General features: G+C 36.1%; 1 protein-coding gene across 2 annotated transcripts; it reads left to right on the forward strand.

Moving 5' to 3' along the window:
• The first annotated feature begins 6,309 nt into the window (after positions 1–6,309).
• On the forward strand, positions 6,310–17,277 carry LOC121430828 (heparan sulfate glucosamine 3-O-sulfotransferase 1-like). Of its 2 annotated transcripts, XM_041628244.1 has the most exons (3): positions 6,310–6,447; positions 11,565–12,666; positions 17,137–17,277. In XM_041628244.1, the coding sequence occupies exon 2, from the start codon at positions 11,607–11,609 to the stop codon at positions 12,636–12,638; it is 1,032 nt and encodes a 343-aa protein (XP_041484178.1). In that variant the 5' UTR covers positions 6,310–6,447; positions 11,565–11,606; the 3' UTR covers positions 12,639–12,666; positions 17,137–17,277. The 2 variants fall into 2 exon arrangements, with proteins under 2 accessions (XP_041484178.1, XP_041484177.1); XM_041628243.1 differs by lacking the exon at positions 17,137–17,277 and having other exon boundaries at positions 11,565–13,147.
• The last annotated feature ends 368 nt before the right edge of the window (positions 17,278–17,645 follow it).

Here is a 17,645-nt window from a genome sequence, read left to right on the forward strand (position 1 = left end):
TAGCGCGCGGCCTAGCGGTGCGATTTGCACTTGATTTTGTTTTGTGCGCATGCAATACGCACTCAATATACCGTGCGCGAACGCTTGACACGCCTTTGCAATAGTCTTCAATTTTAGACTTCTTTATAGAAAGAAACGGTCGATGGTCTCCCCCCAAAAAAACAAAAAATAAAAAAAATAAGGAATGGTGTAATGAGCCAAAAATTTGGAGGGGGCTAGGTATGGCGTATCGCACAATTTTTTAATGCGAATGGGCGAAGCGAGCGAGCAAAATTTCGACATTTTTATTACAAAATTCCAATTTTGTGATAAATTTTGACATAGTATTGAGAAAATATTAATCATAATTTACCCTTCTCTCTTTTTTTTTCTTGGTCGTGATTTTTTTTGGGGGAAGCGCCCCAAGCTCCTCCCCTTCCCATCTGTAGGCCTATGCCACTGATCTAATAATGAGAAATAAATGAAAGGAATCGAATGAAACTGAATTGGAGGAGCAAAAATACCAAAATATTCATGGTTATTTTCTTTTTCCACCCATGCAGAGACCTTTTTCGTCATCCAAATGCAGATAATAATGAATCGACACACTAGGTTAGTTAGTTAATCATATGACTCGAATATACCTTAATTGAGTATTATATCAAGAGGATTTCGTTGATTTAACCCCCATTCTCTAAACTAACACAAATAACAGACACTTATCAATATCAAGTTCTTATATATTTGTTTATTATTTTTCATTAGTTTCGGGGGGGGGGGAGGAATGGGGATGTGGTCGCAGAACGGAAGCCGTGGGTGCACACTTCAATGTTTGCCCACATTGTCCACTGGCCCCATGCACAATATTATTTATCACTCATTCATTCATTCATAATTCATTCATCCATGCATTTCATGCATTTTGCACATGTCAATCAAAATACAAAACAATAGTCATTCTGAAATAGTATAATAATATAGTTGAAAGGAATTACAATCTTGAGCAAACGTGAAAATATATTTCAAACTTTCTTTCTGAACTTTGACTAAAAAAGCCAAACTTATGTGATTATTGATTGTAATATCGGAATTTCCTTTAACAAAGGATTTTGAATAATGAGTTTTATTCATTAATTTGAAACCTATATTAATGTACAATCCGGGTGCAACTTTAATTTACCCTCCTGCATGCTTCCAGAGGATGTGCTACATGGACTAACTTTTCTTTTCTATCAGCGTTGAATTTTCATTTTCTGTTGCTGCATGGGGACAATCTAGGGTCGTGTGGTCCAGTGGTTAGAGCATTGGACTCATAATCGCAAGGTTGTGAGTTCGAATCCCAACTCTGCCATTGTCTCCACTTTGATAAAAAGGCCCGAGAGTGATATCTGTCGTCTATAACGTCAGCAACTATGACTGATTAACCTAGACGTAAAATATTTTATAGGTATACACTGTTAGAAAATTTATCCTTAAAATAAAAGAAGTTCCTGCAGCAGAGTCTCGAGATCATCTGTAATCTTATTGAATTGCGTAATCTTACAGGAATTTGGTATTTGGTGTATGGAATCTTACAAATTTCCTTGAATAAAACACCCTTTTCCCCTTTTTTAACAGACCTGTTATGTTAAATTGCAGAAAAATTCCTGTTTTATGAATTTACAGAATGATTCTGTTATTGCTTTCTGCAAAATCTTCTGTTTATTTTCTGTAAAATCACGGGTTTTTTTATAGGTAGGTTATATACCAGATTGGCGTTTACCAGCAAAATGCTGTCATGCCGAGTTCCTACGGGAGTTACCACAAACAGAAACAGGAACAAATTAATATGCGTTTTGCCCAAACTTCAGTAGGGGTAGGGGCGCCCCCCCCCCCCCCTCTCTTCCGAGGTGACTGGGTCGATCTCACAATAGGAAACGATATGAGGGAATTGATATTCGTTCGTTCCCAAAGCTGAATGGAGAGAATCCGAGTAAAAACTGTATTCCCACATTAAATTTTCATTACATTTACCACGTTTATATATAGACATACGCCCTGTAGAAATTGACTCCAATTTATATACAAGAAAAAAAAAACACCCAGGAGACTTTCGTTCATGTGTCGATAGCTGGCGCCATTCACGGATCTGTGCACAGGCAAAATAACCTTCATTTAATTAACCTTATCCATTTTTTTCTGTGCAAAATAGATTATTCCCATTCTGTGCAGGGAAAAAAGTCATCTTTTGTAAAGTCCGTTTTTATTTGTCGATTGATATTATTTTTTATGCTTTCACATTGTTATAGAAGAAAAATTGGGCAGTTAACTTAATCATGTATTATTATGAAAATTTGTAATCTCATTGATATTGTTACTTTATATTTCTTTGTCTCGTATACATGTACAAAATCTTGATTTATATGAATTGTGATCGTAAACTTATCGATTTGAAAGAGGATGAAAATAAAAATATTATTAAAAAAAGAAGATATGATCTGACCTTTGAACGTGAATACTGACAGACACAGACTCTTCAGGGGGCGTTTCATGAAAGGACTTGTCAGACGTTTTATCCGACAAGTCCCATTTTATCCGACAGTTTGATAGGAACAGTGCCTCTCAGCCAATCAAAATCATGGAAAGATATCAGATCTGACAACTTGTCGGATGAAAATATTGATGAAACGCTCCCCTGGATGGAAAATGGATCAGTGCTTGTGAACTAGTCTGCAGGCACAGACCCTGATTGGAACTATGATCAACAGGTGTGCCTCCACGCAAAGACTAGCATGCATAATTTTATACAAAACTTCATGATCAAGAGAGCCTTATTAGTATACACAAGGCATGAGTAGGCTGCACATTGACCCTTAGCTCGAGTGAAGGGTTGCCCAGCTGCCTGCAGACTACTTGTGAACCGTGATATTTTAGTGCTGTCTTATAGTCATGATATGATAGTACACACGGGATTCGAGTGAATGGATGTAGAACTGACTCCCACTGATGTATCAGGTCAGTGGACACACCCCTTATTCAATTCAATGGGGGAAGCTCACCCTGACAAAAAGATTGATGTAAAAATAACAGAAAATAATAAAGAATATTGCCGAAGGTTTGAGAAAAATCCATCAAAGAATAAAAAATTATTAACAATTCAACTGTTTAATTTTTGACGTACATGCGAGCAGCTTCCCTTCATATCGTATGGTATAAAAAAAATCAATGAAATGTCATTTTCTCAAATTGTTTTTACTGTTTCTTCAATATATTAAAGAGAAATTCCAGTAGTTGCAGTAAACACTGATTTCACGAGAAAGTCTGTAAAACAAGGCTTAATTGTCAGTATATCATCGTGGATCTAGATCTGGTACAGTTACATAAACTGAACTTTGTGAAATCTTGAAATGGACTACTATTCATCATCTCGAGATATACACAATTTTAAGCGCTATACATACTGGTGATATCAGTGTTTCAAAGATCTAAGAAAGGAAAATGATGATGTTGGTGATAACAAAAAATATAAGGGCTAAAGATTTAAGGAGAAAGAAAAATTCGGAGAAGAAGAAGCCTGCAGATCATCGATCGATCATCATCAACACACGCAAAAAACCCTTCATCATTCTAAAGCCCTCTTACTCCTGTTCCTAAATGCGTTTATGAATCATTGGATGAATTATTTTTTTGATTTTTTATGGAAAGGTAAGAAAGACAAAAGTAATAGGAATACAATGCTTTTAGATTATAAGCAAGGAGGATTAAAGATGTTAAACTTCCCTGTACAGGTAAAGGCACAGCGAATAATGTGGATTAAATACTTTTAAATAAAGATGAATATAAAATGGAAACAGTACTTTTATTTTGCCACTAAACATTTGTGTGGAGATTTGTTATTTTCATGTGACTATAATATACCAGGTTTATTGAAAGTAACAGCTTCCAAATAAAATAGTAGGTAAATATAAGACATATTAGAAGTAAGAGTTTGGGAAAGTGGTAGTTTTTAATAATAAGCTTATTCAATATACAGGGAGTTGTATATTTGATAAGATTCTATACGATAAAGAGGTTTATAGATTGCATCATATTTGGGATAATAACGGTTAACTAAAATGTGATATACATTTTCTTAATTGAATTCAGATGCAAATTAATGATGTTGAAAAAATTAAGCATATTTATGCCTGTTTACCCGTTAGTTGGAAGAACAATATTGAAATATATGCAAAGCATATATGGAATCGATTTCAATTTGGGTAAGAAAACGTTTAATTTAATGTTTTTAACATCAAAAGAAATGTATGAACAGCTGTTGTATAAAAATGAAATTAAACCTATTTTTGAAAGAATTAGAACGAATTATGATCTTACTAATAAGGAAATAGAAAGTATATTTTGAAGACTAAGATATTGCACAATGAATAATCGATTAAAGGGGAATACAGCCTTTGCCATAAAATGTTGTGTTGGGAAGGAGAAAAATAAATTAAACAGAATGGCGAAAGTTTGAAAGAAATCGGACAAGTAATAAGAAAGTTAGAGCTGCTTTAAAATTGAGGTCACTAATACAAAAAATATAGATTTCAAATTGGCAATTGGGTGAGTAAATTATGACAAGGGGCAAGGACAACTTTCCCATAGGCCATTTACTTTATTATCTGGGATTTGTGGTTTTCTCCTAAGTACCAATTCCCCTGGGGCAGTAATCTAAATACAACCCAGGTAGTATATTGTTTTATGTCCTCATGAAAGAAAAATATAATTTGAAATAAAACTTTTGGGAAAAATTACATTTTAGCCATAATATGTATTGGAGTACATGGAAAAGTAGTCCTTGCCTTACATCACTATGACATCACACATGCGGCCAATTTGAAGTCTCCATGGGTATAGTGATTACCAATATTTACAACTTTTAAAAATTCATAACTTTCTTTTTGTTTGTCCAATATTTGTTCAAACTTTCACCTATCACCTTGTCTGATATTTCTTTTCCTGACAAAACAAGTTTTTATTTGGGTTGGATTCCACTTTAAGGAAGTTCCAGTAAACTCTTGCATATACACTAACCCCACCTTTTCCGTTTTGGTCTTGTTTCGACCAATAAATTATGCTCATTTTGTGAAAAGGAAGAAGAAACGTATATGAACATTTATTTTATACTTGTGAATTTTCAAAATCACTTTCGGATCTGTGTGCAAGAAATTTAAATTTTGAAACAAATAAATTTAGTCGGCAGGAAAATTTTTTCGGGAAGCAGGAAAAAAATAAAGGTAAATATCAATTAATTAATCATACCTTGATTTTAGTAGGGCTGAGTTTTGTAGTTGAGTTTGAATTTATTTCGGTGAGGAGGCCGAGGTGATGGGTTTTTAAAATATATACATATGCTGATGGCTTCAATTCGTTTTAAGTTTTATTAATGATTTATTTATTTATTATATATTTTTGTATTTGGAAAATCTCTCTTCAGTTATGTTTTTTATTTGACACTGAAAAGAAAATTCAATATGTTGAATTTACTGTAGAAGTTTCTTCTTGATGCCTATAATTATCACGAGTCAATGTTATTTATAATTATGTATTGGAAGATGTCTGACATTGTGTTTTATTGTAACATTCATGAAAAAATGATGTTAAATTTAAGAGTTGTCTAGGTATTTGTAAAGACATCGAAGTTCTATTTGTTATATATATTTTATTTTGTATATGAATTGAAGTTGTCAATAAAAACTACTCAATGAAAAAAAATTAAAAACCCTTCATCATCATCAGCATCATCATCATCAGAAGAAGATCATCGATCATCGGGGACGATCCAGGACTTTCAAAAAGGGGGGATCGAGGGCAAATATTTCGGAGGAAAATTTTGACAAGCCCCAAAACCACAAATTTAGGATATTTCGTAAAAAAGAATTGACAAGCAAAAAAAAGGTAAAAAGGGGGCACACCTCGTTTTGAATGGCATTTTAATACTAAAATTTTAATTTTGATTCTCAAAGGGGGGGGGGGGGACGTGTCCCCTGTGCCCCCCCTGGATCAGCGCTATCATCATCATCATCATCAGAAAAATAAGACGATGATGGTGATGATGATAAATGAGAGTTCATTATAGATTCACAAAGATCGAAGGGTCAATTTTTACCATCACTCAGAGAATTGGACCATTAAATTATATTTTATCCATTCAATTATTCGCGGTCACTCGATGTAAATTTTATCTCTTTGTGCCATGGCTTTATAGGAACCATGGACAGCAATAATGAAGAGAAACCAAAGTCGTGCTACATCCGTAGTAAATATACATCTTTTTATTGAGGCTACAAAGGAGTTAGATGTCGTTGATACGTATAATACACGTCGATAGCGGAGTTGCGAATCGGAATGGCCGACCGAAGATCGGGATCATTTTCACTCCAAAGTCTCTAGCTTAAATTTTGCTTGTCTTACATGAGATCTTCTCCAAATCACTGTAGTGTGATAATGGTAAGTAATTTACAGTTTTCCGAAAGTATATTTTAATGAATTAATGAATAAAACCCATAACAAAGCCTAGTTTTATAACTAACTTTAATGACAATCATGTGAATTTCCTGCCGCGCCCGTGGCGTGCCGTGTCCGCGGCGGAGCTCCGGGCCGGGGGAGCGTTCATCAACAGTGGTGAGCAATTTTAGTGGAGGGGATCAGAGCTACCAAGTCTCTAGACAGCTGGCAGCCGTCTGTTTCGAGGAGTTTTTTAACATTTTTTTTTTATTTCTCCTCGTACACAGACGGCTCGCTATCGTGCAGCCACCATTAGGGGACTTGCAATGCAAAATCCCCCCGTCGGGGCTTTTCAATTTTTGTCTTTAATGAATAAAAATTTCGAAAATTATAGTGACCAGAGTGCAAATTTATATTCCCTCTTGGCATCAATTGCCAAAAAACGGAGAAAAATGAAGTTAAAAGGAACAAAAACAGTGACTTACCTCGGCTGTCGCGCAAATTCACTTCCCCGTTTTATCCGATCTTAAGTACATACACATATGGCCATTGAGTCCCCTGTACAGATCGCGCTAGAACTTCGGTCTCTGTATTTGGTGAGTGAAGCCAACGAAGTTCAGCTGAACAACCAACAAAACAGAGACCGAAGCTTTTGGTCTACCAAGTCTCACGCATTGTGCGTGAGACTCATGCATTCAGGGTCCGTCTCACGATCTCACGCATGGCACCCATTTTTCTCACGCATCGGGACCCGACAGAAAAAAAGAGAAAAAATAGCATTATTCGCCAGATTATACGATTGGCCGACCGCCTTCACGTCAAGCCTGGCACGCGAGATGAATCAAGAGTGCAGTCAGCGCACAGCTAGTACGTGATACGATGAATCGCGTGCGTGCATCGCATGATTTTGAAGCCCATATCTCATGCGCGCGCTCGTTGTGCGCGAGCCTTTTCGCAACGTACGAGTGTAAGTACTGGCCGCGCGCGCACAGAGACGTCGAGTCATGAAAATCTCACGCATAACATTTTTTTGAACTTGGCATCTCTGGGGGATAGATATTCTGATATGGAAGTCTTGTCCTTTAAAGTTTATTTTAGGGTAACAAAGGCAACAGATCATGACCAAAACATAGAATCGGCGGCCAAATCGTGGTTTTGGAAACCACTCATAGATTTGTGTACGCGCATTTGTGTACAAACTACAAAGTGAATGGAGGTGGAAATAGGGGAATAGGGAACCGTGCGTGCGACTGAATAAAGCGCTGCTGTATGAAGTGAATGGTGGTTACCTATATCACGATAATGCCGAATCGGCTTACTTTACAGTGACTAATCTTACTATCATGACTATCGCCTAGCCCTACACTAGGACATAGACAGACATGACAGAGTCAGAGATGCCAAGTTCAAAGACCAGCTATGCGTGAGATTTTTCTGTGAATCTGAGTGAGATCACAGACATTGTGTACAATGTATATGGGGATAGGCTGTGATTGTTGCGTGAGACAGAGATTTGAGGGGATGAACAAGAGTCCAAAATGCTTGAGTCTCACGCATAATGCGTGAGACTTGGTAGGTCTGCATAGCCATAGACTCACTCCTTGCCCTTTCTTTCTTCAAATTCTTGTAAAACATCTCAAATTAAAATCAGTGATTTGAACTTGAAATCGGTTCACCATGTTCGCAGTACTATATACCCAGTTGTTGTGTGTCCGGACGATCAATTTTAGAAAGTCATTGGGAAAAATTTACAGCGAAGTTTCATCAATTTTTAGTACAAAATGTTAGGAAATATTATAGAGAACAAAAATTAAAATATAAATGTACGTTTCGAAAAGGCGAGCGCACGATATATGGGCTTCATTTTGATATCGATCCATACTACAAATCCATGCGATGCATGCACGTGATTCATCGTATCACCTGTGCGCTGACTGCACTTTCCATTCGTCTCACGTACCGGGGTAGACGCGACGGCGTGCGAAGGTGATATAATCTAGCGAATAATGCTAATTTTTCTCTTTTTCTGTCGGGTCCCGATGCATGAGAGAAAAGCGTGCCGTGCATGAGATCATGAGACGGACCCTAAATGCGTGAGACTTGGTTGCTCTGCCAATATTGGAGACTGTCTCCAATGTGGGAGATACTCTCCAATATCAGAGACTTTTGTAAAGAAATTGGGTATCCAATTTCAGAGACAGTCTCCAGTTTTGGAGACTAATGTCCTTTGTTTACATTTGCTGCAAAAGGATTACCTTGGCAGCAAATAAAAATGTGATAAGCAGATTCTTCATGAAAAATTACCCCTTTTCACCATCTACTTCAAAAATTCACTGTCTACTTTTGTTTTGATAAGGATTTTTGTTGTCGATCACACAAAACAAATGGGCTTCTGACCTCATTGAGACAAAATTTTGGGTGGAAAAAATCATGCTTTTGTTGGTGTTGTTTCTTTTGTCCTTTTGCAAAGCAGGTCTCCAATATGGGAGACAATCTCCCATATTGGAGAGAGTCTTCCATATTGGCCGTGCGCCTCCACTTTTGAATTCACATTTTTAGTGTAATCCAAAGACAAAAAAGAAGGCTTTAAAAATATAAAGTGTCCGGACACCCGACCCCCCATCCTACTCCACATGTAACTTAGTGAGACCACCACATATCATTAATATCAACCACCTCTTTAAAAACCGACCACCTTGCACGCATTAAGATTATTGCGTTTTTTTAAACGATACACGCGGGAGAGTAGGCACAGTGTCCTTAGGAACGGTAAGAATCAATTTTACAACAGCAAGAGAAGGGGGAAAAGGTAAAAAATTTACTAGAATTTATCAAAATTCAAAATTGTTTTGACTAGAACCGAACCCCGCCGAAAAACAGTTGTTCATACCAAGAAATCCGATAGGAAACGGCTTTAGAACAAATATCCGTCGTCAATCATCACTCATGTGCTGGAGATGGCAGTGGAAGTAGTTAGCATGTTGACATAGAACTGATATGGAAGAGTATGTCGCCACCGGACAAGAATCGGCCGTAAACTTAGACGTGTATTGCGGGAAGTCGGCTTCAAAAGAAGGGTGCAAATGAGCAAATATAAAATTGTATTTGTTGTTAACCGATATATACGCGAATTGAATCGGATTTGCTGATCGAAACATGGGAATCTGATCTGCTCCATTTTCTGCACAAGTGAGACGAAAACTAGGTAAAACTTATATTTTCGCAGATACGATGCTTAGAAAATTCGGTGGTCGATAAAGGGCAGTTCCAACCATGTTATTCACTACTGAATCCAAAATGGGGATCGCGAACGCAAATTAATTGCGCATGGGCTGTGTGTAATTCGCGGTGAATCTAGTCACACTTGTTGATAATCGCTTGTGTTTTGCCACTTAGCGATATCGATAACGTTTCTCTCATCGATAACACCCGTTATTATGCAGGGACACAGTGATTTTCCTTGATTTCACGGAAATGGCCTTTTGAAAGTGGATTTTCAAATGGAAAATCACAGAAAACATATTTTTCGTCAAACTGCACAGAACAGCAACAGAAATTACTCTAAAATCTCAACAAAATATGAATACTTACTAGCCATAAAACATGATCTCCCTAACTTTGATAATTATGACAATCCAAACATCGTGACTGCACTCAACTCCATTTCGATTGAATGGAAAATATCACAAGCGCAAAGCTCAATTTTAGTGAAGTACCAACTAATGTATGCGTCAAAGGCAGCGCACAGTCATGTGTTGCTGCCCTCTATGTTCAAAGATGTACAGAATGATATCAAAATGGCACATGGGCGAAAAACATTGACTGCTCAGAATGATGTCCAAAAAGCCCCAAAATTATCGATAAAACTTCATCCAACCCTAAAATAATGCGAATAACGTGAAAGGTGAGGATGTATTTATGCTACGTTATGTAATCATTTACATCCAATGAACGCAGATTTTAAAATCTTGGTACAGTGGCAGATGCAAACTTTGACCAACGCGAGTGTGTGACATCGCTATAATGGATAAGATAAGATACTGTAAGATAAGATTTATTTTATTTATACACGGTTAAAAAGCCCAAACAGTTCACAGACTGATTTCAATTAGGGCCGTGTGGAACATACAATTGACAAAGTAAACATTTAAAATCAGTGTTTAACGAACAATATAGGGCCTATATGGAACAGAGGCATCAATGAAATTATCTGAGTGGGTATTGAATTTGATAAGCTGATTGTAACCTTGTTTTGAAAAAGTGTGCATCTGTCAAAGGACAAGTCCACCCCAACAAAAAGTAGACTTGAATAAAAAGAGAAAAATCCAACAAGCATAACACTGAAAACTTCATCAAAATCGGATGCAAAATAAGAAAGTTATGACATTTTAAATTTCGCTTAATTTCACAAAACAGTTATATTCACATTCTGGCTGATATGCAAATGAGGAGACTATGATGTCATCCACTCACTATTTCTTTTGTATTTTACTATATGAAATAGTATAATTCTCTCCTTATTGTCAAGTGATCATACAACGATTAATTCCTCCCTGAACATGTGAAAGTACCATTCTTTAATACTATGTGGTTCAGTCAAGTTCGTCCTTATTGTCAAGTCTATAAAAAAATGAAATATTGTATAATTCAAACAATAAAAACAAAAGAAATAGTGAGTGATGGACATCATCAACTGACTCACCTACATGTAGTTGTGCATATCACTGTTTTGTGAAAAATAAGCGAAAATTTAAAATGTCATAAGTTTCTTATTTTACATTCGATATTGATGAAATTTTCAGCACTATGCTAGTTTGATTTTTGTCTATTTAATCAAGTCATCATTTTCTTGGGGTGGACTTGACCTTTAACAAGTCTTTATGAAGTAAGATCTTGATTTTGCCATCTTCTCCAAAAGTATCATTTCTTGTGAGTGCATTTAAAAAAAACACTGAGAGCTGTAGAGATGTGTTTAATAATTTCATACATTGGCTTCTGTATTCCCATAGAGCTCTATGGTATTCCTGTAAAGTGAATGAAGAGTTTTCAAAACTAATGGAATTTTATAAACAGAAATCATCGTTCTACAATAATTTTTTCTTTCTTTATTCTTTATACAGGCATTTTGGATCATGTCGCATTTGTAACAGACTGACATCAAGATGATTTGTGACATCATGAAGATTTTGAACCACCATGTGCTGTCCAACAGACGGGTCTTGGCTGCAGCACTGGTGATATCAGCCTTCCTGCTCCTACTATCCACGGACCAAATCTCAGACAAGGAGAAGATGAGAAAACTCTTGTGCACCCTGTACGGGGACGAGCAGAAAGTTAGCTACGAAAACAACGGCAATGATTTACAGGCGAGTGTGGATAGGATCAATGATGAAATCTCGTTGCTCTCTGCCGAACACAGTGGTTCATTTGAACAGAGGCTACCTCAGGCGATCGTGATGGGCGTGCGAAAGTGCGGCACGAGGGCGCTCATCGAGATGCTGAGGATGCATCCGAGTATCGCCGCTGCGAAGCCAGAACTTCATTTCTTCGATGACTTTTACGAAAAAGGTCTGACTTGGTATAGGAAGCAGATGCCTTTTTCCTATGCAGATCAAATCACCATGGAGAAGACTCCAGCGTACTTTATCACCAGCGAAGCGCCTGATAGAATTTACCGCATGAATAGCTCCATTAGATTATTAGCCATTGTGCGTGATCCAACAATAAGGACTATATCGGATTACACGCAGATCTCGAGTCACACGGCAAATAAGAATCGCAATTTTCCTCGATTCGAAGACAAGGTACTTCTCAATGGTGAGATCGATACCAGCTATCAAGCTGTACAGACCAGTATGTACGCCAATTACGTGAAGAATTGGTACGCTTACTTCCCCACTACGCAGATCATGTTTGTGGATGGTGCAAAGCTGATAGTAGACCCGCTTTCGGAGATGAAGCGGGTGGAGCAGTTCCTCGGTCTTCATGACTATTTCAATGAGAAAGTGTTTGTGTACAATGAAACAAAGGGATTCTATTGTTTGAAAAAGAAGAAGTTAAGATGTTTGGGGAGTTCGAAGGGGCAGCCTCATCCGGAAGTGGATCCCAAAGTACTTCGCAAGCTTCAGGATTTCTTCCGCCCGTTCAATGAAAAGTTCTTTGACCTTGTCGGCAGAAGGTTTGATTGGGAATGAATCAAGGAATTGTCTCGTATCAATTCAGGTATAAACATGAGGTTGTTTTTAACTTAAATACTCTTGCATGTAGGCATTACTAACACCATTGAGGCGTTGGTAAAATAATATTAAAGATTTATTATATAACCCAAGTGTAAAAAGCGCAGCAATGCTCATTTCTGCCAGTAATCCCGGCCCTACGCATAGTGCACCTGTAAAAGCATACTATGCAATGTGTTGAATCATATTTTTATAGTGACAAGTGACGTCACCTTTTCCTGGCCCGTGCAACGGTATAATTTGGACGGTGTGTGTGCAACTGTTTGATTGTTTGACATTCGGCCTCCCGTTTCCTAGTGTACAACAAGTTATTAAAGTTGTTGTTGTACAATAAGCAATACAGGGGAACAACAGGGGAACAATTGTAGGCCTTCGACCTACATGTAGCCTCGAGATATTATCTACATGTATGTAGAATTAATTGTACAAACTTTCAAAATATACACACATTGCCCTACATAAAAATGTACATGGTCGCATTTCATAAGTTGGGTATGCAAAAAGGGTGGCGTATGAACAATTTTCCACACGGTGCCATGGATAAATTGTTGCTACATCACAGCATCTTGACCAAATTTATTGAGTAATATCTCATTTTAAAGCTAGAACTATAGGCTAAATATATTACTATGAATTAGATCAATACAATATCAGGAACAAAAATTATAGCACATTAAGTTTGAAGTAACAGGGGTGGCGGAGCCGGTGGATGCGGAGCCGGTGGATGCGGTAAATGATAAAATATTAATTAAACCTAATTAACAACTTACTATAATATGTAATATGACTGATATCCTCATATTTCTGGGCGTTTTAAAGCAGGGAACAACTAAATGTCATAAAAATTTGACAATTTTGAAAATATGCAGCAATGGAATACATGTGTATGTCAGCTCTGATCTGCAACCTTATCAATTAGTAAACCGGAGAGATTTGGTTAATTATCTAACTTGTAATCTTAATTTTTAGTACAAATGTTGTGTATCATTGCAACAAACATTTCTACCCATGATGTTGTCATTTTGCCAAGCATACAAATACAGTGACAGGTATTTTGGGGGCAAAAATGTGAAATTAAATACTGTTAATTAATTATTATAATTAATATGCATAAAATAATAGATAATTATTCGATTTTTGGTAGATTTAATAATCATTGATGTTTCAAGATTATAACTGCAAAATACTAGGGTGATCCAATGTTACATCAACTGTTTACACCATTTTATGTGCAGCAGGTCCAATTTGAGAAAAACACATTTCAAAATTCACATTTACATTGACGTCTATGTAATAATTAGCTGTTAATTAGTCATTTTAAGGAAAAATAAAGGTATTCGAGACTTAAAACTTTTTCATTATTTAGAGAATGGTAAAAGCAATAACATATCAAAAAATAAAATTTTTGACCATTTTTACCCTGTTCGCGAAATTGGACCACCTTATGACATGTGACCACATGTAATGCAAGTTTACAATTACATGTACATGCACCGTAGGTATTGCATGGATAATGTACAAATGTACATGTACATACAAATGTGCATGCATGTTTAGGCCTACATCTTTGAGGGCATTGTATAGAATTGGACATACATGTGTGCTGCATTAAAGATCGAGAGTTCTACATGTAGACCTGTAAGTGTATTGTAAATATACCGTACATGGTAATGTACATTTACAATGTATAATATGCCGACATGCCTGTACATACATGTACACTTACACATGTGGCCAGGGAAACTGAGGCCGTCAGGAAATGTACAGCACACGTTGATCTACATGTACAATGCCCTTTCATGAACCAAATGCAAACAGTTTGCATATATGTGCTTCTCGTATTTTCTAGCCTGTGAAATTTTACATAATTTTCAACCCATAGAAGTACATGTACACCTGTACATATATACAGCTTTTGTAAGGTCTAGAATTAATCTCCTTTTGCTCTCTAAATTTGCAACATTCATTTTCATACTTGGAAGAAGTAGAATATGGATGTACATGTAGCATGAGTCAAACAAAATGATTGAAAAATGAATAACTGAAGGGTTGCCAATTTCAATTGCTAGCATTCAGGATAATGAGACATTTTTTTGTACCTTGATCTACACCCATGGGCTTTTAAAAATTAATCTCCATTTGCTCCTAAAACTACCGACACTCATTATTTTTCTCTCCATGTTCATACTTTGAAAAAATAGAATGAGTTAAAAAAAATACTGATTAAATACTGAATAAATGAAAAAGTTGCCAATTTGCTGTCATTCAGAATAATGAAAAACCATACATTGGACCCGGCCTCACTAGTGAAAACTTGTATCTGCTGGGCAAACCCTTCACTCGAGTTTATTAAGGGTCTGAATGTGCAGCCTACTCTTGACTTGTGAACTGAAGGCCCTCAAACTGTAAGTTTTGTATGTGCTAGTCTTTGCGTGGAGACACACTTGCTAATCAAAGTTACAATCGGGGTCTGTGCCTGCAGACTTTTAACACCCCCATAGCCCATACATGTACATGTATGTAAGTAGTGAGGACTGTTGGAACTTGTCCCTGGTCAGACACTGCTTTGAGTATCTTTTGTGTGTCTGCATGTATGGATAGAACCTTTCTTGCCAGTTCACTTTGTATAGGGATCCATGAATACAGGAAATCTTTTGTGTTTACACAACCTTGCTACACATGTACATACATGTACATGTAGGCCTATACATTATAGGCTTACCTGTAGCATCCACCTTTTAACATCAACTTTGTTTTATTTCAATGAAAGCAGAAAGATGAGAGAAACGTGGTAAATTGAGGTTCAAAGGATGAAAATTAAAGAAAACTGTCATGGATTTTAAAGAGTTTTTTTTTGTACAGCAGCTGCCTGATAAATGCTATCCAACATAGATTTATGTACATTTTGTTATCATCCACAATTAATGAAAATACAATGTTTTTTTTTCTCATCAAAATGTGTGTATGTAAAAAAAAATGTTTCTAATTTATTAGTGAAATGCACTACATGTAGTTAGAAATAATAAAACCACTTTCAATTTTCTGAGAAACTAAAATGAATTACATGTACATGTACATATAGGTCTAAATATCTCCGTCATGTACAGTGTACATGTACATGTACCACTACGTGTCAGATCTCCTCAGTCGCAACTTTAAAACTTTAGAAGCCTACAACTTGTAGATAAATCCATTTCTCTTTGTGGAAGTTTCTCTTGTTTTTATTTAATTTTTATTAATCTAATTTTTTGTACATGTGTATGTATTTCTTGTAAGCCAAACTGATACCAGGGTTATTTTTTTCTTTAAATCTATTCTCCTGACCTGTTTGTATTGTATGAAGCAACTTTTCTCCAGTTTTCCTTTCTTTCTAAGAAAAATCTACTGTAGCTTAAAGGGGAATCCAGCCTTGGCCATAAAATGTTGTGTTGGGAAGGAGAAAAATAAATTAAATAGAATGGCGAAAGTTTGAAAGAAATCGGACAAGCAATAAGAAAGTTATAGCTGCTTTAAAATTGAGATCACTAATAGTATGTAGATTTCAAATTGGCAACTGGGTAAGTAAATTATGACAAGGGGCAAGGACAACTTTCCCATAGGCCATGTACTTTATTATCAGGGATTTGTGGTTTTCTCCTAAGTACCCATTCCCCTGGGGCAGTAATCTAAATATAATCCAGGTAGTATATTATTCTATGTCCTCATGAAAGAAAAATATAATTTGAAATAAAACTTTTGGGAAAAATGACATTTTAGCCATAATATGTATTGGAGTACATGGAAGAGTAGTCCTTGCCTTACATCACTATGACATCCCATATGCGGCCAATTTGAAGTCTCCATGGGTATAGTGATTACCAATATTTACAACTTTTAAAAATTCATAACTTTTTTGTTGTTTGTCCAATATTGATCAAACTTTCACCTATCAACTTGTCTGATTTTTCTTTTTCTTATAAAAGCAAGTTTTTATTTGGGTTGGATTCCCCTTTAACAAAATCATAGAAGTGTTATAATGTAGAGCATACATGTATCATGGAGACTGTCAATAATATTAAAGGGGAAGTTGACACTGAAGGGAAGTTAATTGGAAAAAAATACTACAGAACAAAATGTTGAAAAAATATTGGTGAAGTTTTGAGCAAAATCCAAAGATATTTTTAGTTTTTGATTTGTGACATCATATTTGAGCAAAATGCATGATTTTCAATTTTCAAGTGGTTCATTATGACTAGTATTTTTTTTTTCATTTTTATAGGACTGTCGATTTTGTCTGTACATGTATATCGATTCATGTACAATAAAAAAAATAATTTTCAATTCATTGAGAAAATGACATTTCATTATTTTTTTATGCGGGGAAGCTGTTCCCATACATGCACGTGTATGACATAAAAAATGTTAATGAATTTTCCTCAAACCTTTACCAATATTTTTTATATTAATTGTTTTTCAGCTGTTTTTACATGTAAACCTTTTGTCAGGATGAACTTCCCCTTCAAAGAAAATCTATTTGCTTTATTCAGGAAGCCAACTTGCATCTTGCAGGGATGAGCGTCATTGGCTGGTACTGAGGGCAAATTTGTCTCAATGGATTTTGCTCAATAGAAATTTTTTTTAACATAGAACTACATGTATTACAATAGGTCCACGCTTAAAATCACTGCTTTTGTGCTTAAAAAATACATGCCTCTGAAGTGATATTTTGATCATGAAATTAGCGTAATTCCTGTTTTAATATGATATGTAGAGACTGTTGATGCAAAGTGAATGTACCAGTGGCCTTTAGTGAAAATGTCCTACATGTATAATTTTGGACAGTACATGTATTTATTATTACTTACGATTCTACGTTCCAGTGTTTCAGTGTACATAGGCCTAGTTGACAGCCAGGTCAAATCTGTTTTACATGTATTTCTAGATCCACTCTACATGTACATGTAACACAAGTCATGTACATGTATA

This window comes from Lytechinus variegatus, chromosome 17 (assembly GCF_018143015.1).
Source record: "Lytechinus variegatus isolate NC3 chromosome 17, Lvar_3.0, whole genome shotgun sequence".
In the NCBI taxonomy this organism is placed as follows: Eukaryota; Metazoa; Echinodermata; class Echinoidea; order Temnopleuroida; family Toxopneustidae; genus Lytechinus; species Lytechinus variegatus.